The sequence below is a fragment of the Leptodactylus fuscus genome, chromosome 1, assembly GCF_031893055.1.
Source record: "Leptodactylus fuscus isolate aLepFus1 chromosome 1, aLepFus1.hap2, whole genome shotgun sequence".
Taxonomy (NCBI): Eukaryota; Metazoa; Chordata; class Amphibia; order Anura; family Leptodactylidae; genus Leptodactylus; species Leptodactylus fuscus.
Window position 1 is genome coordinate 298,262,207 of NC_134265.1, and position 24,849 is coordinate 298,287,055.

General features: G+C 39.7%; 1 protein-coding gene across 2 annotated transcripts in view; it reads right to left on the reverse strand.

Moving 5' to 3' along the window:
• GLRA3 (glycine receptor alpha 3) overlaps nucleotides 1-24,849 on the reverse strand; it is a 169,678-nt gene that overhangs the window by 69,000 nt on the left and 75,829 nt on the right. For both annotated transcript variants that reach the window (XM_075258387.1, XM_075258378.1), the window contains exon 3: nucleotides 19,916-19,983. In XM_075258387.1, the coding sequence (XP_075114488.1) occupies nucleotides 19,916-19,983 (68 nt within the window). The remainder of the gene's footprint in view (nucleotides 1-19,915; nucleotides 19,984-24,849) is intronic.

Sequence of the window (24,849 nt, forward strand, 5' to 3'; positions counted from 1 at the left end):
TAACCCACTGTAAGTAAGTTCCATTTATACACATGCCAAGGTCAAGATCCCATGTAGTGAGTCGCAGCAAAAAAAATGCAGTTTTTGCATTTTTCACAGCTTTTCTGCTGAGTTGTATATTTTTATAAACTTAATATAAGTCTATGGGAAACTGCTGTTTGCTACAGCATTTTTTTCCGTAGTGTGGGTATGAAACTAAAAGGGTTTTCTCATCTCCCTCTATCACCAGTTTGCCTGCTCTCTTCTTCTCACTTCCTATATTCTTCTTCAAGCTGGTGATCTGTATTCGCCTGTATAATTATTATGGTTATTAGAAACTTAAAATAAATGCAAATTATATGCTGAGTAAATGCATATTTCATTACACAGGCTTGCACAGAACACTTACCTTGCTCTGAAACAACATTCTTATATAGAAAGATAACTGACACTAGCTAAACCTTTATCAGTAAACTGCAATTAGCTGACCTGATTGTCCTGCCGCAGAGCTATACATAAAAGTGGGAGAACTCAGCACCCCCAGAGAGCAGTGACTCATTCCTCCAACCTGTTACAGGACGCTAACCAAATAAACAATGTGTAAACAATGGAAGGAATAATTTCACTTAGCAGGCAAACCAATGTATTTAGGAAAACTCTTTAATTTACATAAGCTAACAGTATAGATAGGATCCTTGAGATGGGAATACCTCTTTCAATAAAATATAATTCACTTTTGCTGGGACCATAAAATGCAATAGTTGTTCTGTTACATTTCGGTAAAGTTCAAAAACGCATTTCTCAAGAGAATTCAGATTTAACTAGTATTTGGTAAAATAAAAACTAGGTTTAATTGATATGTGTGATGATACTGATCACTTAAACTCCATTTCACATATAGAGACCCCTATCAGCGCCTCATATTAAAAGAATGATAAAATATCTTAGCTGGTCAATGACAAGTAATGTTTTATAATCTAAGTGTTAGGAGAAATATAACATTTTTGTTCAGAAAGGCCTTAGCAATTAAGGGATGGGGCCTGCATGACAAGGGGGAGAGTCAGGGTATGAAGGAGTTAATCAGAAGAGGGCTTTGAGCAGGAAATTGAGTAGAGGGGTCAGAGGTGCTAAAACTAGGTTGCAGAGGTAAGACTGGGGTCAAATAGAGCAGGAAGAGACAGGGTCTCGACCTCCCACCACTTTTATTATGTATCTTGGGAGGTGTTTTGCTGGGGTGGTGATGGGTGAGAGGCCTAAGTGATGGTTTTGGAGTATCTCATCGGAGGTATGAAGATCTGGATGTTGAGTGATAAGAACTGGGAAGTCTCCTGGTTGGGCTATGGTTCCTCGTGGAGTTCAGGTTCGAGGACTTAGAGGTTGAACAGTTACTCAAGGTGGGATGATGTCTCTCGTCTTTGCAGGGATAGCTTATGTCACTTTCATATTTGTTTAAAGTGTATTTCAGTACTTTATCATTTACAGTAAATGTTTTAAGAGTTTATATTTATTTATTGCCCCTTTTATGGTGGTAAATGGCTTATACGTTGATCGTGTTGTTTATGTATGTTGTAAATAAATCGGCTTGACAGACCAATTTTAAATCCATATTGTTGTCTTAATCTTCATTGGGAATGTATTCTGGGGGTGGGGGCAGTTTATGTGTGGGGGTGTTAATCATAATGGTGATGGAGTGGACCCATATACCTCCTCCCCACGACAAGCATATTGACATTAGTCTAAACTACGAATATGGTATGTTGCTGTGATATACCCGTATTTAAGTAAAGGGAGGATGCCTGGAAAACTTGGAAATGGCAGGATGTAGCATACATTGTTCTCTTTATAGTAGAATGATTATATGAATACCATACATATATGGGCAGGGTGAGCTTATGTACAAGACAATAATCTAATTGTGTTTGTATTTGCTTTACTCTAAATTGCTAAACTTTTCTATAAAATCGTTAATAAAATAATGAATAAACAGATAAAGCAGTGTTAATCCCAGAAACGAATGTCTGGGAATAGCAACATGAAAGAAAACAATGCAGTATATATTACACTGAGGAGATTATGTCTATTGTTATTGCATTTTTAAGATCTCTCTGCTTTGAATGATCACAAGCAAATAATAGACAGAATGTCTGAAAATCAATTGTATGTTTCCTTCTTTTCTCAAGAATTTTGACACACGTCAGCACTTTCTGAAATCCACTAACTCAATACCAGCAAGACGGTGTTGCTTTATACCTACAAAAAACATAATAAATAATTCATGAGATTTGTCTCAATAAAAGCAATGAAATGTGCTTCCCATAGCAATAAAGTGGGAAAGGTGCAGCCAAAATAATGCTATAGAAATATTCATCAAAAACTTTTTTCAGAGCAAGCTGAAGAAATGCTCTCTCTACAGCATATGTACTGAAAGGAAAGTACGTAAATAAAGCATGAATGTATACAGCCAAGGACCAGTCTTCCCTTACGTTTCCTCTTGAGTCGACGTGTCCATATACAGTCATGGCTGTAATTGTTGACACCCCTGAAATTTTTCCAGAAAATTAAGTATTTCTCCTAGAAAATTATTGCAATCACACGTTTTATTATACACATATTTATTTCCTTTGTGTACGTTGGAACAATATAAAAAAGGCAAAATGAACACAATTTCAGACAAAACTCCAAAAATGGGCTGGACAAAATGGTTGGCACCTTTTTAAAATTGTGGGTAAATAACTTTGTTTCAAATATGTGATGCTTGCTCATACTCAACTGTGGCAAGTAACAGGTGTGGGCAATATAAAAGTCACACCTGAAGCCAAATAAAAGGAGTATAGAGTATAAAGAAGAGAAGAGGAGAAGAGAACTGTGTAAAGAGCATAAAGAGGAGAAGAGAACTGTGAGAAGACTTGAGAACCAAAATTGTGGAAAAATATCAACAATCTCAAGGTTATAAGTCCATTTCCAAGGATCTTGATGTTTCTTTGCTCACAGTCCACAACATAATCAAGAAGTGGACAACCCATGGCACTGTAGATAATCTCCCTGGCTGTGGATGGAAGAGAAAAACTGAGGAAAGGTTGCAACGCATGATAGTCCTGATGGTGGATAAGCAATTGCAATCAGGTTCCAAAGAAATCAAGCTGTCCTGTTGGGTCAGGGTGAATCAGTGTCTGCGCGAATTATCTGTCGACATTTGAATGAAATGAAATACTATGGCCAGAGACCCAAGGAGACTCCTCTGCTGACACAGAGACAAAAAAAAAAGGTAGACTGCAGTTTGTTAAAATGTACATGAATAAGCCAAAATCCTTCTGGGAAAACGTTTAGTGAACAGATAAAACCAAGGTAGAGTTATTTTTAGTAAAGCACATCATTCTAATGGAATGAGGGCTACAAAGAAAAGAACACAGAACCAAAAGTCAAATATGGTGGAGGTTCAAAGATTTTTTTGGAATTTTTTCTGCCTTTGGCACTGAGTGTATTAACTAATCTCAATGTAGGACCCAATGTTAGAAAGCTGGGTTTGCATTCTAGGACCTTCCTGAAGGACAATGACCCCAAACATTCTTCAAAAAGCACCCAGAAATTGATGGAAATGCATGGCCAGCAATGAGTCCGGATCTAAATCCCATGAAACATCTGTGGAAAGATCTTAAAATTGATGTTGGAAGAAGGCACCCTTCAAATATGAGAGATCTGGAGCAGTTTGCAAAAGAAGAGAGGTACAAAATTCCAGTTGAGAGGTGGAAGACGTTTGTTGATGATTATAGGAAGTGATTGATTTCAATTTTAAGCAGAGGATACCAGTAATTTTGTCCAGCTCCTTCCTGAAGTTTTGCGTAAAATTATATAATTTTTGCTTTTGTTCTCTATTTTTGGAAAGGAAAGGAAATAAACATGTGTATAACAAAACATATGTAATTGCAATAAAAATTCTCTTACAATTTCAGGAGTGCCAACACCATGACTGTATGTGTGCCACAAGATGACCAATTTTTCTAACCATACGATTTTGTGAGACCTGATGTCTATCCTATATGTAACCTCCTACTTACACAGAGTTTTGGTGCATGGTCATTTATCTTGATAACTCTCCCCATTATTTTTGGAGGCACCTGAGAAATATATGAGATCAGGGCTTGTGGTACACTCATTGAAATACACATGACACTTTCCAGTTCTTGGGAACTTGCTTTCTTAGCTGTACATTACATAAATTACTAATTTCTGCAAAACCATATATATCAGAGACAGCCCAGATGTTGTTGTATATTCATGATTAATTTCAACTATAAATCAAGTAACTACAATGGAATCTGTAAATTTCATCTTATCACCACTTCACAGCAAGAAGAAGCAAGCTTTAAATTTAAGGGCTCGTTCACACAGAGTAAACGCGGCACGCAATGTGCCGCGTTTACGGGACGTTTGCGCCGCAATTTTGATGGTGCATGTTTTAAGGTTCAAGAAAACAGAGAACAAGCTTCACATTGCTAAATGCCACACACTATGAGGTTACAGTCAGTGACAAGCCAACATCCCATACAGACCACCCATCATGTATTTTACTGAATACTAGAAAATGCAGCACTGTGTGTAGACCCCAGACCAGGGCAAGGTATAGTACTAGTGTTAATGTATAGTACCTGGTCTAATATATTACGGAAATGAATGAAATACAGTTCTCCATATATTTTTTCAATGTAGACACTTTCTTGTAGCAGGTCACATCGAAAAAGCATTATGGTTAAAACCACAGTGGAAACGCATCACAGATTTCCCATAGTGCTTTTCACAGAAAGTCTGCAGAGTTTACTCTGAGGACTTTCTGATTCAATTATACCATCAGCAGTTTCGTAGGTATAGTCAACATCCTGCAATACTCAAAAACGTGACGGTCTTGGATAACACAGCATTTCCACATAATTTTGTGCAGTGTGTGGAATGAATTTGCAGGGAATGTATCCACCAAGTGGGGCCCTGGCCTTAAGAATTAGACATATCCATGCACTATAAATAACACTGAGACATATATAAATGAGTCAGTGTATGAGCTTTAGGGCAAGTTTGGGTAAGTTCACACAGGGTTTTTTGGTCTGGCTCAAAAAACCGCCTCCCATTGAAATCAATGGGTTTCTTTTCCCGCGAGCGGTTTGTTCCCATTCACGAAAAAAAGAAGCGACATGCCGTTTTTTTAGACGGATCAGCCGCGGACATCCGCCTCGTGGCACTCCCTCCTCATCCGGAGCGGAATGCAGCGACTAGATGCCGGTGCACTGCGGGAGGGGTTTTTTTGGACTAGATTCTGACGAGGCTTCCCACGTCAAAATCTAGACCAAAAACCCTGTGTGGACTTACCCTTAAGGATATGCTCCTCCAGAAGATACCTGGCATCCTTTTGGTGACATTATGTTAACAAACCTAAAATAATGCAAAGAGGAGTGAAGCGACTTTTTCACAATACACCTTGGATTGTCTCATAAAAACACCATTTTTGAACAAAAACTGACACAGAGTAAAGTCGTTTCTCCCCTATTTTCTATGGAATTTTGTGTTTCATAATGATCAAATAATTCCAGAGCGAGGTTTCCTCTGTGGACTTTCTGCTTCCATTATACCTATAGGGAAACCTACGTTTCCATAGGTATAATTGACATGCTGTGATCATCAAAACAATTTTTCTCCTCTATGTGTGGATGGGATTCGCAGCAAACCACAGAATTTCCGTCATGTGGAGCCCTGGCCTTAGGCTGAGCCAACAATGTGGAAACACAGCTTTTTTTGTTGCTAATTTTGCTGTTTTTTTTTTTTTTTTAGCAAAAGCCAGAAGTGGATTGAGCAGAAGGTAGAAGTATAAAAACTTCCTATATATTTTCTATTCCTTTTGTAGCCGTTCTTGGCTTTCGCTCAAAAACTGCAACAAAATCTGCAACAAAAAAAGCTGCTTTTCCGCAACGTGGGGCCTCAGCCTTAGTCACAAAGTAGCAGAGCTTAGTAGCTGAAGTCATTTTTCAGCAGCCTTCAATACAATACGTAACTCAGCCTGATAACTCAAGAAAGACGTAATTTATATACTGTTTTACTACATATTTAGGCATGGAAAGTGGTTTCAGAGTTGGAGGTATTGTCTAACATTTGAAAAAATATTTTAAAAAACCCACAAATATTAAACAGATAAATCAATAAACTTTTCCCATTTTCTATATACTGTAAAATTGACCATAAAAAAATATTAGCTATTGCTGTGCTAAAAATGTCAGAACTAATAGAATAGGAAATTGTTTATTCTGCATAGTGACTGTTGTAACAGAAAAAAATTTACCCTGCTAGTGTTGACATTTTTTTTGTTGTTTTCCCTTCCATAAAAACGTATTTAAAAAATTAAACTGTGCACCGAATTTCCTCCCTTTTGCAGAAGCATAACCCTGTTCAACACCAAGACCACAGCCCCCGCCTGTGTTTTTGTTGAACCCAGGACCCCAGTGCTGCAAGGCGGCAGTGCTAAACACTGCACTATCGCACCTCCTGGTGGTGCCCACTGATTTGCTTATACAACTGATCCGCTAACTCCTCAGTTATGTTGGGGGGGGGGGGTCTATTGATTATGCTAAAAAGTACTCTATCAGTGGTCACAATCTCCATCTCCCTTCCTTCTAGCCCTGTATTTGTGAAAGAGTATAAAATCTTTAGTATTATCAAACTCATGTGAGGAACCTAGCCATATCAACTTCATCAATGTGTTGCTCCTGGATCAGAGCCTCACCCTCCTCCAGTTTGCTGACTAGGCTTCTAAATTCACACATTTATTTCCAGAAATGTGCATTCTTCATGTTTTATGGCCAGATTCATCTATAATGGTTGGTTGTAATGTATTTCCCTATGAACTATTCTAATTCACCCACCATATTGCACTTCACCCACCACCATAGACTGTCCCCTCTCTGACCTATCTAAATCTATATCTGTATGGCCATAATGCTCCATCATCCTTTCTAGAATTCTCTCCCCCAGCACACCAGATCCACTTCCATCCAGGTGCAAGTTATCTCCAGCTTGAACTCCAACGAAAAGTCAAGCCAGTGCTCTAGGAACCCAAACCTTTATTTCCTGTGGCAAGACGGGAGCCATGCATTTAACTCCTTAAGCTCCCACTGCCTTTCCTGTTTAGCGCATGGCACAGGCAATATTGCAGAGAATACACACTTGGAGGTCCTTTTCTTCAGCTCAGAGACTAGTTCTTTAAGATTATTCTTATGGAACCTCCACCGGCCATTTATTCTGTCATTGGTACCCTCATGGGTCACAATAACTTCCCCAGCCCTTCCCAGCAATTTGTCCTTCTGATCAACCACATGCTGAACCATCCTAAGGTTATGCCGTCTATTATTTGGACTATTATGTGGTGTAATTCTGCCACACCTTATCATCTTATGCTGCCTCCTTGCCCGCTACACCACAACGTTTTCCAGCTAAACCATATCCCCATATCAGTTAAAGGGAAAATAGTATATAAACCCCATAATAAATTTAGTGCACAGCATGTAGGCCAGTTTTTGGCTCAAAGTAAGCTATAAACTTCGGTAACACAGTGCCAACAATTTAGAGGGTATAGGTCGTACACTTGTGGTCTATTCACATTACATCATCCATAAGGTCCTATGTAAAACTGCATGCAGCTTGGTAGAGTATACGTTATTTATTACTGGATGCCTGTGTTGGTTGAGAACAATTGAAACTCTTCAATATTCCTCGGATGACAGTAATAGTAAGGTGTAGATGTGAAGCCACCTATTATGTAATTATTATATAATGAATGTTATCAGTGCCATGACACGATATATACATTGGTATTTTCATGTATCCTGTGACATTCTATACTACTTTGTATATAAACAGTGTGCTGCCTTGATAAACCACATAACAGGCGCAATTCTGACGCCCCTGTCACAAACTGCTCAAAATGTAATTGCTTTAAAATGTCACAGTATATAATGATATCACATATCGCTCGAGGTTGTGCCCCGTGTACTTATTTAAGTCAGCGTCTCATACTGAGACGATGACAAGTGTGCGCAAACAGATGATACTATATTTATTGAGTAATCCTCCTGTCAGCCAGTCACTCAACACAAAGGGCTATAAACAGCAAGTATATTCTCTCAACAGTTTCAGCATTTTGGTATTATTATACAAATGCAATGGCAGAAACATTTCTATTGTATGTTTACATGGTGTTTTCCGCCCCAGTCAGAATGAGTATGAAAAAACACTTGCTGTGACTTCATTGATAACTCGTGGCGTAGTTCATACTGCATGGATTTCCTGCAAGCTAAAATGAACTCCAATATTACAGAAATAAAGGAGAAGCATAGCCGTTCTCATTGCGGTGGACACATACAGACCAGTGCAAAACTACCATAGATTCCATGGTACATATGTTAGACTCTTCCGGTGTCTGGTTTACTCTGTTTGGACATTTACTTATGTACATAGGTTGTGTTAAAGTCTTACAAGGATTCCACTGGAATAGTAGATATAAAGGAAGGACTTGGACAATCAATGGCAAAAAACTGAACGCGCCCAGATAAAGATGTCATATGGCTGCAAATCTCAGTTGTATAAGTAAATGATCACAGGTTTGGCCTGACACAAGGTCTTGCCTGAAGAGGGTGTAAAAAGTGCTTCCACTGCTGCCCTATTAAAAGGTTCTCAGAGGATATTATTAAGTAGCGGACCTCTTGAGAGATTGTTGACTGCTAGACCTGTCTACAATGCACTTGAAGACACTTTAGAACAAGAGAAGCAGAAAAGTTGATTTAACATATTTCCCTCCATCTAGGTCATTCTGACCTAGCTGTCAAGGGGTGTTGGAAGCAGTAGCTACATGAGGGCACACAGAAAATGTACTCCAAATGACCAAAGCAGACCACCAGTAGAAAGGATTGCTGATCCTCAGACAAGCATACGTTATTTGTCCACCATTCAGACACACGTGACAGCTTCATTACTCATTCCTGTCTCTGCCTGGACCATTTCCAGGTGCTTTGCAGAAGAGAATTATGTGTCCCGATGGCCCATTAAATGTCCTGCAGTTGACAGTCGGCCACCATCGACTTTGTTTGTAGTGGTATGGTGAACAAGAATCCTGTACTGCTACAGATTGACAGCATGCAGTCTTTAGCAACAAATCCAGGTTTTGTTTGGGCTAAGGCAACAGTGCCCAGACCCAACCATTTCTCATCGTACATTCAGGCCAAAGGCGGCCCTACATTGTACTAGAGCTTATTTTCAGTTACAAAGTCTACTCAATAGACTTCTCTTTTTGCTGTAATATAATATTCTAACACCTCCTTCTAGTGTTATTTATTTTTCCAGTAAGTGTACTTTACCTTCCCACTATATACAATTTTGGCTGAAACTGCATTAAAACTGCAGGTGTGATTCCAGCTTTAGACTAAGTCCCCATGTAGCTAGTCACAGCTGAAAAACGCTGCAGAATAGAGATGAGCGAGTACTGTTCGGATCAGCCGATCCGAACAGCACGCACGCATTGAAATGAATGGAAGCACCTGGTACTTCCGCTTTGACGCGGCCGGCTGCTTAATCCCCCGCGTGCCGGCTACGTCCATTCATTTCAATGCAAGCGTGCTGTTCGGATCGGCTGATCCGAACAGTACTCGCTCATCTCTACTGCAGAACAGTCCGTGGTAGAAACGCAATGCGTTTTTTTTCCCACATCGTTTTTCACATAAAGTCCACAGAGGTTTCCTCTGCAAACTTTATCTCTGTATTATACTAATATGGAAAATTCCAGAGTTCCACAGGTATAATTGACATGCTGCACAACTTTTTGTGCCTAAATCTATTAAAGAGGTCTGGTATATTTAGTAAATTTCCTTCATTCTGTTTTATCTGCCCCCTCCACATAATTTTGGCTTTATTCACACATCAGTGTTTTGATCAGTGTTTTGCACCACTGTTTATAAACCAGTAAATATATAAGGGAAATTTTGCACCTGTTCTGTGTTTTCAGCCTGGTTTTATCCTTCACATCTGCATTCGGCAATCCGTTTTGGGAGTCCCCATGGGGACCCCCCCAAATGGACTACTGAGTGTATTGACAAGAGGTGTGCAGTGAAAGCACATGGACCCCATAGACAATAATGGGGTCCGTGTGCTTGCCGCGAGATCTCCGCACGAGTCATGCGGACAACAAAGTAAATTGTGAAATACTTTCCTGTCCGCATGTTCCCTGCAGAGATCTCACGGCAAGCACACGGACCCCATTATAGTCTATGGGGATCCATGTGCTTTCACTGCACACCGCTTGCAAATGCATTTTGTAGTCCGTTCAGGGGGGGGGGTCTCCATGTGGACTCCCCCGAATGGATTACCAATGCAGATCTGAACGAGGCCTTAGTTTACAATCCCTGATGCAAATCATTGAGTGAATTAGGCCTTAAGCAGTAGTTAACATACAGTGTACACTCACCGGCCACTTTATTAGGTACACCTGTACAACTGCTCGTTAACACTTAATTTCTAATCAGCCAAACACATGGCGGCAACTCAGTGCATTTAGGCATGTAGACATGGTCAAGACAATCTCCTGCAGTTCAAACCGAGCATCAGTATGGGGAAGAAAGGTGATTTGAGTGCCTTTGAACGTGGCATGGTTGTTGGTGGCAGAAGGGCTGGTCTGAGTATTTCAGAAACTGCTGATCTACTGGGATTTTCACGCACAACCATCTCTAGGGTTTACAGAGAATGGTCCGAAAAAGAAAAAACATCCAGTGAGCGGCGGTTCTGTGGGCGGAAATGCGTTGTTGATGCCAGAGGTCAGAGGAGAATGGCCAGACTGGTTCGAGCTGATAGAAAGGCAACAGTGACTCAAATAGCCACCCGTTACAACCAAGGTAGCCAGAAGAGCATCTCTGAACGCACAGTACGTCGAACTTTGAGGCAGATGGGCTACAGCAGCAGAAGACCACACCGGGTGCCACTCCTTTCAGCTAAGAACAGGAAACTGAGGCTACAATTTGCACAAGCTCATCGAAATTGGACAATTGAAGATTGGAAAAACGTTGCCTGGTCTGATGAGTCTCGATTTCTGCTGCGACATTCGGATGGTAGGGTCAGAATTTGGCATCAACAACATGAAAGCAAGGATCGATCCTGCCTTGTATCAACGGTTCAGGCTGGTGGTGGTGGTGTCATGGTGTGGGGAATATTTTCTTGGCACTCTTTGGGCCCCTTGGTACCAATTGAGCATTGTTGCAACGCCAAAGCCTACCTGAGTATTGTTGCTGACCATGTCCATCCCTTTATGACCACAATGTACCCAACATCTGATGGCTACTTTCAGCAGGATAATGCGCCATGTCATAAAGCTGGAATCATCTCAGACTGGTTTCTTGAACATGACAATGAGTTCACTGTACTCCAATGGCCTCCACAGTCACCAGATCTCAATCCAATAGAGCATCTTTGGGATGTGGTGGAACGGGAGATTCGCATCATGGATGTACAGCCGACAAATCTGCGGCAACTGTGTGATGCCATCATGTCAATATGGACCAAAATCTCTGAGGAATGCTTCCAGCACCTTGTTGAATCTATGCCACGAAGAATTGAGGCAGTTCTGAAGGCAAAAGGGGGTCCAACCCGTTACTAGCATGGTGTACCTAATAAAGTGGCCGGTGAGTGTATATTCCTTATTGACTTTGTAATGGCCGCTATCTGTCTACCAGCATGTGTTACTTATGTGGAGGACAAATAACCAAGAAACAATGAACAAGACCTAACATGAGCATGTGCTATTATAGCGTCGGACAAGAACAGGATATTACAGGACCACAAGTCAGGGCCCTATATTTCCAGGAGGAAATACTATTGAACATATGAAACCTTTTTCTCTATCTCACAGAGTAACAATCCAACCTCTATTCTGCAAGGGTAGAACATACAGAAGAAATGTGTCCCCTGGTAGTCAATCATTTGTAAATCTATTATGTGCTGTCATTGAACGGAAAGCCATCTACTTGTGAATATTGGAACGTACTCTGAACCATAGAAGCAATTTGTCTTCTAGCTATGATTTGCCTTTAGTTGAATGCATAAACAATGCATTGATTTTCTCCAATGTAATTTTCTTCACTGGCCTGCTCCAAACAGATAACTGCTTTTTTTTGTGATCCTTTCTCACGACGAGAATATTCGAATGAACTACATGTGAAATAATGATTTCCCTGTAAATCTCAGCAGTGAGAGGGTTAGTATGCTTGTATGCCTGTATTATGATGTAGTCAGCTTAAAATGCAGAGGGGAGATTCAGCTGTGGGATTTGAATAGATTAATTTGCCCATGCAGCAACTAAGCAGCTGTTGTTCCGTAGAATCTCAAAGATTTGTGTTCAGAATTGATTCAATGATTCCGGGCCACGGTCTCACCACAATATGATGCACTGGGCGGCAGGTTACATGGAGCGCGTTTGCTAAATTGCACAAGACATTTGTCATAGACATGGCATGTCAGCACTTTCGAGGTTTATGCTAATAGATTCGGAGATTACAGAGAATTAATGTATTAAACATTTAATTGATAAAAGGCCATGCCATTTGTTTTACAATGTATGTAACATCCAACATCATTACCGGTCTCATGAATTACGTGACAAGCACCAGCAATGACTTATGCATATAAAAGCCCGCAGACCTCTAAGTTTGGTTGATTTTTCAAATAACCTTTAGGACTATGAGCGAAGTAAAAAAAAAAACTGCCTTGGACGCAATGTTATATTCAATGCATTATTTATCGACTTACGTATGTTTAGCGTTCCCAGTTGTAAGAATTCAAAGACAAAAGAGTACAGAGTGATGGATGGCAAAGGCAATCGCTTTAGTCATGAATAGAGGCCACAGACTAAGCCAGTAGAAGTAAATTGAATAAAAAGTGGTGCAAATATAAAAAGTATATAAAGTATTCAAATTAATGCAACATAAAGTTCCAAACTAAATCCTAAAACTATAACATTTCTGATATTATTTGTCCAGTAAATAGCAATTCCACCAAACAAAATCCTATTTAACTTTTTGGTTATGGATGCATAATTTTTCATCAGTTTACAGGCTTTGGACGCCTTCATTTTTAATTTGCCTTGTATTTTTTTTTGCCCTTCCCCATGTTTGATTTTCCCTAAATACAAAATAACACAATTTTCTAAATAGTCTTCATTAAAGATTTCCTTTCATTTTCCTGCTGTAGACTCTGTTTAAATCTTTCATATAACTGGCTGTCCTGCTGCTTCTAAGGCACCGTTCCCACGGAGTAAACACGTGTCAGAGTGAGCGCTATAAAACAGATTCCCATTGACTTCAATGGGTGCTGTCTTACGCGCGCTACACATTGAAATCAATGGGTGGCTTATTAACTCATTTTGTCAGCTCTCCCTTCTGAGTGTTAAACCCCTTGCAGGTCACCATGAGGAGATCAGTGTGCTGTCTTTAAATGGGGGTCCTTTGTAACAAACCATCAGTACAGGTCATGCTCTATTGTCTGTTTTTACAGAACCCTCCATACATGGCAATGTATCTGGGACCTGCGCAAAACAGCCATGAAAAATGGATGTTTTTCATGGCCATTTTGACCAAGTGAGGGAAAAAAGTTCTCTCTGTAGCACATCAAGGTATTGGACATTAGAAACTGAAACTGAGGGCACATTTTTAATCTCTAGGTGACCACTACCTTATGTAAAATTCATTTTTTCATGTCTAATTTATACATTGTCTTTAAAGGGATACACTCAGGTCTATCCTATCTAAATGCTACTTGTTCACTCAAGAGCTGGTTCTATGGCATAAGCTTTTGTTAGCACTCTAATTTTATAGATGCCTCCATATTGTAGTAGCTTTGTTACATTTCTTCTCTATGACATTTTCCACCATTGAAAATAAATGGAAATTGAAAGCCTCATCTACTATCTAACAGGTTGCTTTGATGCACCTTTGATTCTTCTCTTTTGCCCATTATTTGTAATCCATATTTTTAGTTGGAGTGGAATCCATTATTTATATGCATGCAAGATGTAGCAGCAAATAAAGCAATATTTTAATTACAGCCAATCAGAAAATCATTTTTTTAGATGTTACCAAAAAATATTGTAGAATAAAAGGTGCACTGCATCTAACATCACTTCAGGTCCTCGGAGTAAAATGTACTAAAGAAAATCTCTACTTATGGCTTAAATGATATACTGGTCATAGTACATAAGAGTCAGGAGCCTGTGCATGCGTAAGTGCAGTGGCATCTCTCTTTCTAGCACGCTTTCCTCACCCCGCTGATACCTATAGGAGGAGTGCTAACTTGCACCACTCTCGGTCCTACCACTACTCCAGTAATTGACTAATTAATCACTTGACTAATTGACCAATTGAATAAACAGTGGTCAGCATATTTCCCCCTGTAGAGGCTTGTGTGGCTAGCTTACACCTTCCACTCCCATGCAATAAACACAATTTATAAGATTTATGACCACAGTTGTAAAGTCAGCCCAGATAAAAATAGACTGTTCATGCAGAAACACTGCAATTTTTTTTTACAATACCACACACTGTGTGATAGACTGTGTGATATATTTGGCCTCCCTTGGCTGATGACCTGCAACCAATATTTTGCTTCAAACTGAAACCTGTTAATAAATCTAGGATTTATTTTAGCCATACCCATTTTTCTAGACATTTTTTTAGAAGTGTTGATTAAGATGTAAAAAGTGTCTAAACCACTTAAATAGGTTAAGTCAATTCAACAATCCTTGTACTTCCTTATTCAGCTACCAAACCACCTTTCACACTAAAAAATCCCTGATATATCCATCTTGATATGGAGTGCAGGTCAGATATATACGATTACACGTCTAGAGAAGTCTACTGAGGAGTGAGCATGAAGTGCAATAGATAAGAGAAGAAAGGCAGGCTTAGGCAAGACTCACATCTGTGCCGGGCTCTTCGATGTTCGGGTCTCAAACAAGAGAAAAATATAACAGGTTATGGTCTCTAGATTTTAAGGACACGTTGATCCAGGGCTTTTATACTGACTGCCAGATTTGGAGCCGGGAAGGAATTTTTTCCCCTGAAATAGGGCAATTGGCATGAGCCTCATGGGGTTTTTTGCCTTCCCCTGGATCAACACTGTAGGGATTGTAGGGTTATAGGTTGGACTTTATGGATGTCTTTATCCAACCTCATCTACTATGTAACTATATGTAACAGAAAGCTGGACCACTAAAACAGTAGTTACCTGGGGACACCGACGGACCTCATTGACTGCCGGGTGTCCTCCATGCAGAACTTTTCTCTCTGCCGATCTCTAACAGTTTTTGTGGTGGAGTCTCCAGCGCAGATATGAACTTACATATAGTATATGCATGGTCCTGGCAATGTTTGTGAGAGAGAATGTGAGAAGAATAAGAATGGGAGAGACACTTATAGAGCAGAATCTCCTCCTCTGACTGTGGGCAGTATATGACAAGTATGTAGCCACCCTCTCAGGGAGAACTGCAGACTTCAGACATAGCATGCAGAGGTGAAATTGCTAGACATTGTACACTACATGACATATAATCGACAGATATAGTGTAACTCTTCAAGTACATGTATATAAAAGCATATTCTGAAAGGTCAAACAAAATGACAGTTGCACTATAAGCTAGACTCCCTAACGTGTTTTGGGAAACAGACAACAACAAAAAAAAATTACACATTTATATGCTGAAAGACAACTGTACTAAGTAAGTCCATTAGGATTTTATGTCTGCAGAGTGATTGTCTAGTTCTGCAAGGATGTACCGGAATGTCAGTATGTCTTTGCAGTTTTCAGTACATGCACAAAATCGTGCAGCTGCTGAAATGGGGAGCCGGCTGTAACAATTGCCGAAGCTCCACTAGAGAAGGCAGGGATGGTTTATTACTGTATACACAGCAATGGGCACCGCCATGATGCTGCTGCCCTTTGACCCTCCAGTCTTGTGATCTGCTGGCATCAAAGGCTGTTAGAGCTGCTGGGTCCTACAGGACCCATATTAGATCTATAGTTATTGGCAGGAGGCTAAATGTACCAGCCCCAGTTACAGAGGAAATCAGCCTCCCCCCCCAAATTTTTAATTGATGACCATCAATTAATTAATAAGTCCTGGAAATCCCCTTTAATTATATACTTTGCCACTGTAGGAAGTATCCAATTGTAATATAGGACATTCTGTGTTTACATACTCAGCATATTTTCATCGAGCCACAATTGTAACATTTATTTAGAACTGTAGAATGGCACTTGGTTGGTTGCCTGAATTGTTTTGCATTAACATTTGGTGCCTACAAAATTGAAATGACCAGGAAAATCAGCAGCTGTGTCCTATTTGACTGTTTCTCTGCTTTATATGAAAACAAACACATTTTCATAATGGGATTTGCATAATGTGTTACAGAAAACAAAAGGAACTAAACCATAGTGAGAAGAAACATGGACAGCACCAAGAGGCTTATAAACTGGCATTGTGATGTTGTATATATCAAAAAACTTTACATCCTTATATCATACTAGAAAAAAATGAATGCAGCAAAATAATATTTAGCATCCTCATCATATTTTCCATCACCAAGAAAAATGAAGTAAAATGATTTTTTTAGCATGAATAATTTAGACTTTCTGTGCATTCATTCAGTTGACATTCAGTATGTTAGTAACTATTATTATTTAGTTTACTTGTATAGCACCATCATATTCCGCAGCACTTTACAGACATTGTCGGTCACTGTCCTATGTAGGGATCACAATCTACATTCCCTACCAGTATGTCTTTGGAGTGTGGAAGGAAACCGGATTACCTGTTGGAAACCCAAGCAAACCCATACAAACTCCTTGCCGACTATGGATAGCTATCAGATCTAGCTCAGCCAGGGTGCTAACAGATCAAATCCTCTGTTGTCTAAATGGATTCTGTCAGCATTAGTGCAGAGAAAGTGTTTAGGAAATTTTTAGTCTATGAAATTAAATTGGGAATGGAGAAAAATGTAGCTGAGATAGGCAAGGTTGTCAAATAGCATACATAACTTTTATTGTTAATTAATCCCCTGCCCCTCCAGCTCTGTAGCTCTAGTTATCCCCATCTTGTTTACTAGGTTCCAGCTATGACATTACTTTGACACCTTGTGCAATGAATCACAGTAACTGACTGCAAAGACTGACAGCAGCGAGCTCATGTTATCATCATGGCTTCATCCCTGCAGTCTAAGGGGGTGTTCACACTTGTGCCCGTTTCCGCCCGCTCCATCCTATTCTCTGGGAAAACTACATAGGGGACGGCTTCCCGGCGATCAGTTTTAAAAGCCATTTATTTGAATGGGATTTTAAAGCAAACTGCCGGTGTCCATATGAAGCCTCTCCACAAGGAAACTATTTCTTTTGCATGGACACAAAGTCGGACATGCAGGATGGGTTTTAAAACTGACCACTGGGTTGTCTTCCCCTATGCATGTTCTGGAGTTTGTATTCTCTCTGAGATGGAGGTTTGTGGTTATCCGTCCTAGACTGCATACAGTAAGTAGAGAAGAATCTGCTTCATAACTCTCTTTCTCACTCAGAAACATCCTGAGGATTATGCAGGACACATATATAGAAGTACTGACCTATACTGATTTGAGTAAAATGATTTGGTTGTAATAGAAAACTCCTTTTTTTAGCAGCTTCAGACCTACTGTTCTTATCTTATCTTCTTGACTTTCTGATCACTTAAATATAGAGATGAGTGAACAGTAAAACGTTCGATACTCGATATTCATTTCGAATCGCCCCTCAATATTCAAATACTCGAATCGAATATCGAACCCTATTATAGTCTATGGGGGGAAAATGCTTGTTTCAGGGGTAGGCAACGTTCGATCAAATTATACTTACCAAGTCCATGAGTGAGGGTCGGGCTGGATCCTCCGAGCAGTCTTCCCCTTGCAGCGTCCCCGCGGCATCTTCCGGATCTGAATTCACTCTGCCAGGCATCGGGCCTAGGCAGAGCCGACTACGCATGCCCACACTACAAGCGGACATGCGCAGTCGGCTCTGCCCAGGCCCGATGCCTGGCAGAGTGAATGAAGAGCCGGAAGACGCCGCAGGGAAGCTGCACAGAGAAGATTTCTACAGGTAGGAGAAGAACCAGTGTTGATTGGCCCACTGTATAGCATTCTGCCAATCAATGCTGGTTCTGCATCGAACTTTTACATTCGAATAGCAAGTGGTACTCGATCGAGTATGAGTATTTCGAATACCGTAGTATTTGATCGAATACCTACTCGATCGAGTACTACTCGCTCATCTCTACTTAAATACTACATTTAATGTTGCAGCTCTTTTTTAGGATTGTAAGATATTGACCTCCCACTTTTCATTAGCAAACTATGAACTGATAGGTTTTACCGTTTGAGATTTCATCTATATTTACTTGTGTACTACATTACATAACACAATAGCCCTGTACAGATTCTGAAGATTTCTCATGCTTTAATGAAGACATTCTTAAAAGATAATCTGAAGATTTCTAGTCTAGATACTAGTCTGTGAAATAGCTATGGTATAACCGAGCCAGGGTATACAACGACTACTGGGCAAAAGGAGACAAAAGGTTTGTCTGAAAATCTTCTTTGTACTATATATTTACAGTTCACACCACATGCCTCATTTTTTTCAGTGTTTTACCATTTATTTATAATGCATAGAACCATTTTGAATACATTATTAATAGAAATTCTGCACATATTTGTTATTAAAGAGAACCTTTCACCACATCCACAAATCCAAGTTCTTAGTGTTTGTGAATAGTTGCTGCTCCAGTGATTCCAGCATAGTTGGGATTTTTCTCTAGCCCCTATTGTTCACGAGCACCAAGCGCAGTTAGTTTTGATGCCTAATGTGCAATTTACGCTATAATGTTAGGAGGGCGATGTCAGGCAGGAGTGTGACTCTGAGCTCCATTCCAGATCCCCTGTCTGCTCCTTACACACTGCTTTCTGCCAGTACAGAGACTAAATAGCATATCAAAACTAACAGCACTGATTGCTTGGAAATGGTGGAGGCTAGAGGAAAAAAACCCCCAGCTGAGCCAGAATCAGTTGAGCAGTCCCTATTAAATGATGTAAAAAACTTGTTGGAGGTGGTGAAAGGTCCTCTCAGGCCAAAACTGTATTCTGTGCTTGTTCTAAATTGCACTGTTACGCTAGATTTACATACAGAGATAACTGTTATATAAATCAACCAATGTTGTAGATCTTATCAAGGTTCTGCAACTGAGAGCAATTTACAGAGAATGTGAAAGAGCAGACAATATAAGTGACCAGGAACAGTGAGCGACTTCATCAGCTCAACCACTAGAGATGTATATTAGAGGTGATCTGAAACCTAGGCAATGAGCTGTAAACACTGATGATATACAGTATATTCAGCTGTATCTGAGGAACCTCTTCAGGACTAACCAGACATGCTTTGCTATACCCATGATAAAACTTCAATATACTTTTTTGATTTAAAATACAGAAGCTAGAATACAGGAGTGTATTCGAATGGGTCACATCCAGTTTATTATAATATGGGAGGCAAACCAGCCCAGCTGATTCGTTTTTCTTACATCAACATTTGAGTCAAAACTACAGTATGTAACCAGGACAAGATGTGAAAAAAGTGATAGCATATATAACATTATAAGACAACACAAAACACAAAGTTATAATAATTCTTTTTACTTTTTGTTATTTCCAATAGATTTCATTTTTTGACAATTTTTAAAAAGATAACCATTTAGAAAGCAAATCTAGCAGCCTTTGTTAGAAATCAGGCATTGGTAATTGAAACACTTTCAGAGCAAGCATCCATATCATTGCTATTGTTGCCTTGTACATACCATAGTCGTTTCTGCAATCGATCCAAAGCTGTTGACAAATATGTTGCAAGTGACATTTACTGGTGGACCTGTAAAATAACAAATAATACAATGACAATGTATAAATGTATAAAATATATGGGATTCATTTAATTCTTTACTATAATATCTTCAAATGAAAATGAAAAGCCATAAAATGCAGTTTTACCAAATGTAACGCAAGTCACAGTGAAGATTAAGCAGTTCATGAAAATTTTTGTAAGATTTCTAATATAAATTTTATTTTCTCTCCCCAGTATATATTCATTTTAAGGACAAAGCATCAGAACTAAAACAATGTCAACATACAGATATAGTAAAGTTATTCTGGACTTATGCAATCAGTTAACCTGCTGCAGTGTGATAACTTATCACATAAGGAATCAAAAACCAATGAAAAGCCACTGGAAAAACATTTTTCATTTTACCTTCACGTTGTCTCCCGTGATAAGATATTATACTATATCGCATCTGTATGTGTTCCGTGTGTCTGTTTCATAGCACTTTTCCAAATTTTCTTAGCAATAATAAACAGGGGTACTCTGAGCTGTGTGATTTACTCCGGAGCTAGATATTTTTGCATATTACTACATCATATTGGTGGCCCTAAACAAAAGAATCTATTTCATATATTTGGGTTTCTATTTTTTTTTATTATTTAAAATATCATTAAGATAATACTTTGTTTACAATGTTTTATGTTTGTACTTTTTAACCCCTTCGAGACATGCAACATAATAGTACAGCAGAGCTGTCAAGGGGTTTGTGTAAGCTGTCATACTATTACAGTGTGAATTGCCACAACATATTGAAATGGCAAATTTCTGGAAAAACTGCAGTTTTCACTTTTCGCCATTTGCTGTGAATTTGCTTCTGAAAAATATATTGCAGAGTTTTACAGTCAGAGCAAAGTGGATGGGATTCTAGCGAATCCCATGCTCACTTTGTGGTAAAAACAGTGCTGTGGACAGGCAGTGATATCCAAAACCAGCCCGGTTTTGGAAATCGCAACATGTCAATTATACCTATGGAAACGCCAGCAGTTTCCCCATTGCAGGAAGAACCATGATGCGTTCCACCGCAGTTTTTCCCTCAGTGCCTTTTTGCTGCAGGATGCCAAATGGGACCTTAGCCTTAAACTGAGCACTGGGGCTGGGTGTATATCCCTAGCTTCTTTCAAACATTTCAATCATTGGACATACGCCAGGGATGTTTCTCAGTCAGGCGGCTTCAGTGCTGAGTGATGCACACACAGTGGTAGTCAAGCCTAATTTTCTAACTTCGGGAGATGAGGTGCATTTCAATTTACGCCTCAGGCAGCAGAAAAGCCAGAATAAGCCCTGCATCTAGGGTACATTTATTTTTAGAAACCATCTGGGATCAATATGGTCATTATATTCTTTGTCAAATTTCTTGAGGGGTGCAGTTTCCAAAAGAAGTTCATTCTTGGTACTTTCCACTGAATTAACACCTTACTGGCTCTGCACAGGCATTATGGTGCTTGAATCTAACAAAATCTGCTCTCCAAAAGCCTAGTGATGCTTTTTTACATCTTCAACCTGCCATTTGCCCAACAGTAGTTTTCATCCACATATGTACTAATTTACTCAGGAGAAATTGCGTAACAAATTGGAGGTAATACTTTGCCCTACTACTTCTTGTGAAAATGAAAAATTTGTGGATAAAGTGATATTTTATTGCAAAAAAACTATTTTTTTTTTTTCATTTTCACTGCCCAATGTTTTGTGGGTTTTTTCAAAATGGCATTACTTTTTTTATTCTGCCAGTATTTTAAGGGCTTTACAAATGTTACATAGACATGCCCCCTCAAAATAATGCTAGTATTCAGAAGAAATTGAATCAAAATATTAACATGCATTTTCGCCTTTGTAAAAATGACATATTTAGGGCTAAATCAACATTTCATTAAATTTAAAATTTTAATTTTCATGGTCAAATGTTAATAAATATATCACAATATAGCACAGCCCATAAGTGAAGACACAGACTTCTATGAAATCATTAAAGGGGTTGTCCAGGATAAAAACTAATTCCTACACTAATTTATCCCTCCGCCTACTTTCTAAATGACATAATTTATCAAAAATGTATAACTACTAGAGATGAGCGAACACTAAAGTGTCCAAGGTTCGAAATCCGATTCGAACAGCCGCACACTGTTCGACTGTTCGAACGGATTTCGAACCCCATTATAGTCTATGGGGGGAAATGCTCATTTCAGGGGTAGGCAACATTCGATAAAATCATACTTACCAAGTCCATGAGTGAGGGTCGGGCTGGATTCTGCTTGAAGTTTTCTCCCAGCGCAGGTTCCCCGCGTCCTGTTCCGGGTGGAATTCACTCTGCCTAGGCATCCGGCCTAGGTAGAGCCGACTGCGCATGCGCGTGTATGCACGTGCATGCCCGCGCGTGTGCAGTTGGCTCTGCCTAGGCAGAGTGAATTCCACCCAGAAGAAGACGCGGGGACGCTGCACGGAGAAGACTTCAGAAAGGTAAGAGAAGAACCAGCGTTGATTCGCAGAATGTATAGCATTCTGCCAATCAACGCTGGTTCTGCATCGAACATTAAACTTCGAACAGCTAGTAGTGTTCGATCGAGTACGAATATTTCAAATACCGTAGTATTCGATCGAACACCTACTCGATCGAACACTACTCGCTCATCTCTAATAATTACCCATGACACAAGGACATTTTCTGGTTTTATGGTAACGATCTATTTTCCCCATTTCCAGAAATGGAATGTCACTACTGCTGTTCCCTCCCATCCATCCCATTACACTTACCTGTCTTCCTTTCAAACTTCCTCCAGCGGGACCACTCCTCCTTATTTTCTGACTGCCGGTGCACTCTATAGTCCTGTCACTGCTCTATGCTCTACTAATAGTATAGGAATTTAGCCATAAATTATAGGCACATTAACAATTGAAAGTAGTATATAAAGGAAGACACTACCCATTGTCACATCATCAAGATAAAACACAACTTATAAGTAAAGTGTAAGGGAATTGAAATAGGAGAAATTCCCCAATAGCTGCTGGAAACCCTGGGAAAGGGGCACAAGAGGCAGTGAGCCCTGGTCTGAAACCCCCCACTGTCCCTTCCTGCTTGCCGGTCCTATCCTAGGTAATAGGTGACAACTGGATGACGAAGCCTTCCTAAATACGTGACACACAAAACACGGACAAGACAAACAACAACAAGGGAGGTAAGCTAGCCAGGGGTCAGTAACAGTCAAGCAATGCAGTGTCAAAATAGATATTCAAAAGAGCAGTAAAAAGGGAAAGCCAGAGGTCAAGAATCAGAATACAAGAACAAACAGCGAGAGAAAAGCCAGCACGCACAAGGCAATAGCAAGGACCAAAGTGAATGTGAGCCAAGAATAAATAGGGAGGAAGAACCCGCCATGGACCTGATAGGAAGATAGGCTGTCAATCACAGAGCAAGGCTAAACTTAACTATTAGAGGAGCAGAGGGAAATGAAGGTGAAGGCAGGCAGATGTGGTGGAAAATCAATTACAGAGATTGCACAGTGTGAACACTGCTCAATGAAAAACACTAAGCAAAGAATCAAACTGGATACACCTCCTGCACCACAGCGTGAGAGCGAAGGGTGGCGCAGAGACCAGAACAGGCAGAGACGTTACATAAAGACAAACAATATTGTGACACTATAACAATAAATCACAGAACAGTATATCAGTATTGTGAGATCATTTAAATGGAATACAACCTGGGAATAAATGCTATCATAATATCATCACTAGAAGACATTAAATTGATTTTTGGGCCAAATTATATTGTTTAGCAACTGTACTGATAAATACCTGAAAAAAACACCAATCAGCTATATGGAGAGCAGAGTCGGAAGCAGATAGCGCCGTTCTCTGTGTAGCTGTTGTATGAAGCTACTGCAGCTCCTATGCAAGTGAATGTGAGTTAAGCTGAAAACTCAGTTATCTGCTTCCAGCTCTGTTCTCTATATAGCAGCTGTAAAGAACATCTCAATGGCAGAGATGCTAGGTGTAGGACCCTCTCCAATCTGATACTGATGAGGCATCAATATTATTTGCCTTGAAAACCTGTTCGAGGCTAAAGGCCCACGAGGTGGAAAAGCAGCGGGAAAAATCTCGGTGTTATACAGTCAGGGCAAAGTGGATGGGATTCTAGCAAATCCTATGCCTACTTTGCGGTAAGAAACGCCATGTGGACAATTTCCAAAACTGGAGTGGTTTTGGAAATCGGAGCATGTTAATTATACTTACAGAAAGACTGAAAAACTTTCTGTCTAGAGCGCTGCTGCAAGAACCGCAATGCATTGCCGCCATGGTTTTTCCCACAGCGCTTTTTTGCTGTGGGACACCCCATAGAGCCTTAGCCTAAAGCAGGCAATATGGTGACATCTTTATTATATGTGCTTCTATAAATGAAGCTATAGTGTAATAGAATTTAGCTTATACAGAGGCCAATTCATTATCATTACGGTAGAACTTGGCCTAGGAATAAATACTTACACTCTTATGACATGGATATGACACCAACATTATAAAAGACAGCCTAAAGAGGCAACAAACACAGATGTTTGTGATGTCATCAATAGACGGTAGAACACAAACTAGTAGTAAAGCTAAAATACCATTGCCACGGGATAACAGTAGACGGCAGACTATAAATGAAGACATACATGCAGTTTAATGAGACAAAATTGAAATAGAAAACAGCTTTTAAATGGGTACATAGGCCATAGGGATACCATTGCTATTGAGCAAAGCCTATTATAAAGGCAATGATATTGTAACAAGTGTCCTCCATTGCAGTATTGTAACATGTGTCCTAGGTGACCTTTACTACACCAACTACCCAAAAAGCCTATAGATAATAGAACTCAGCATACT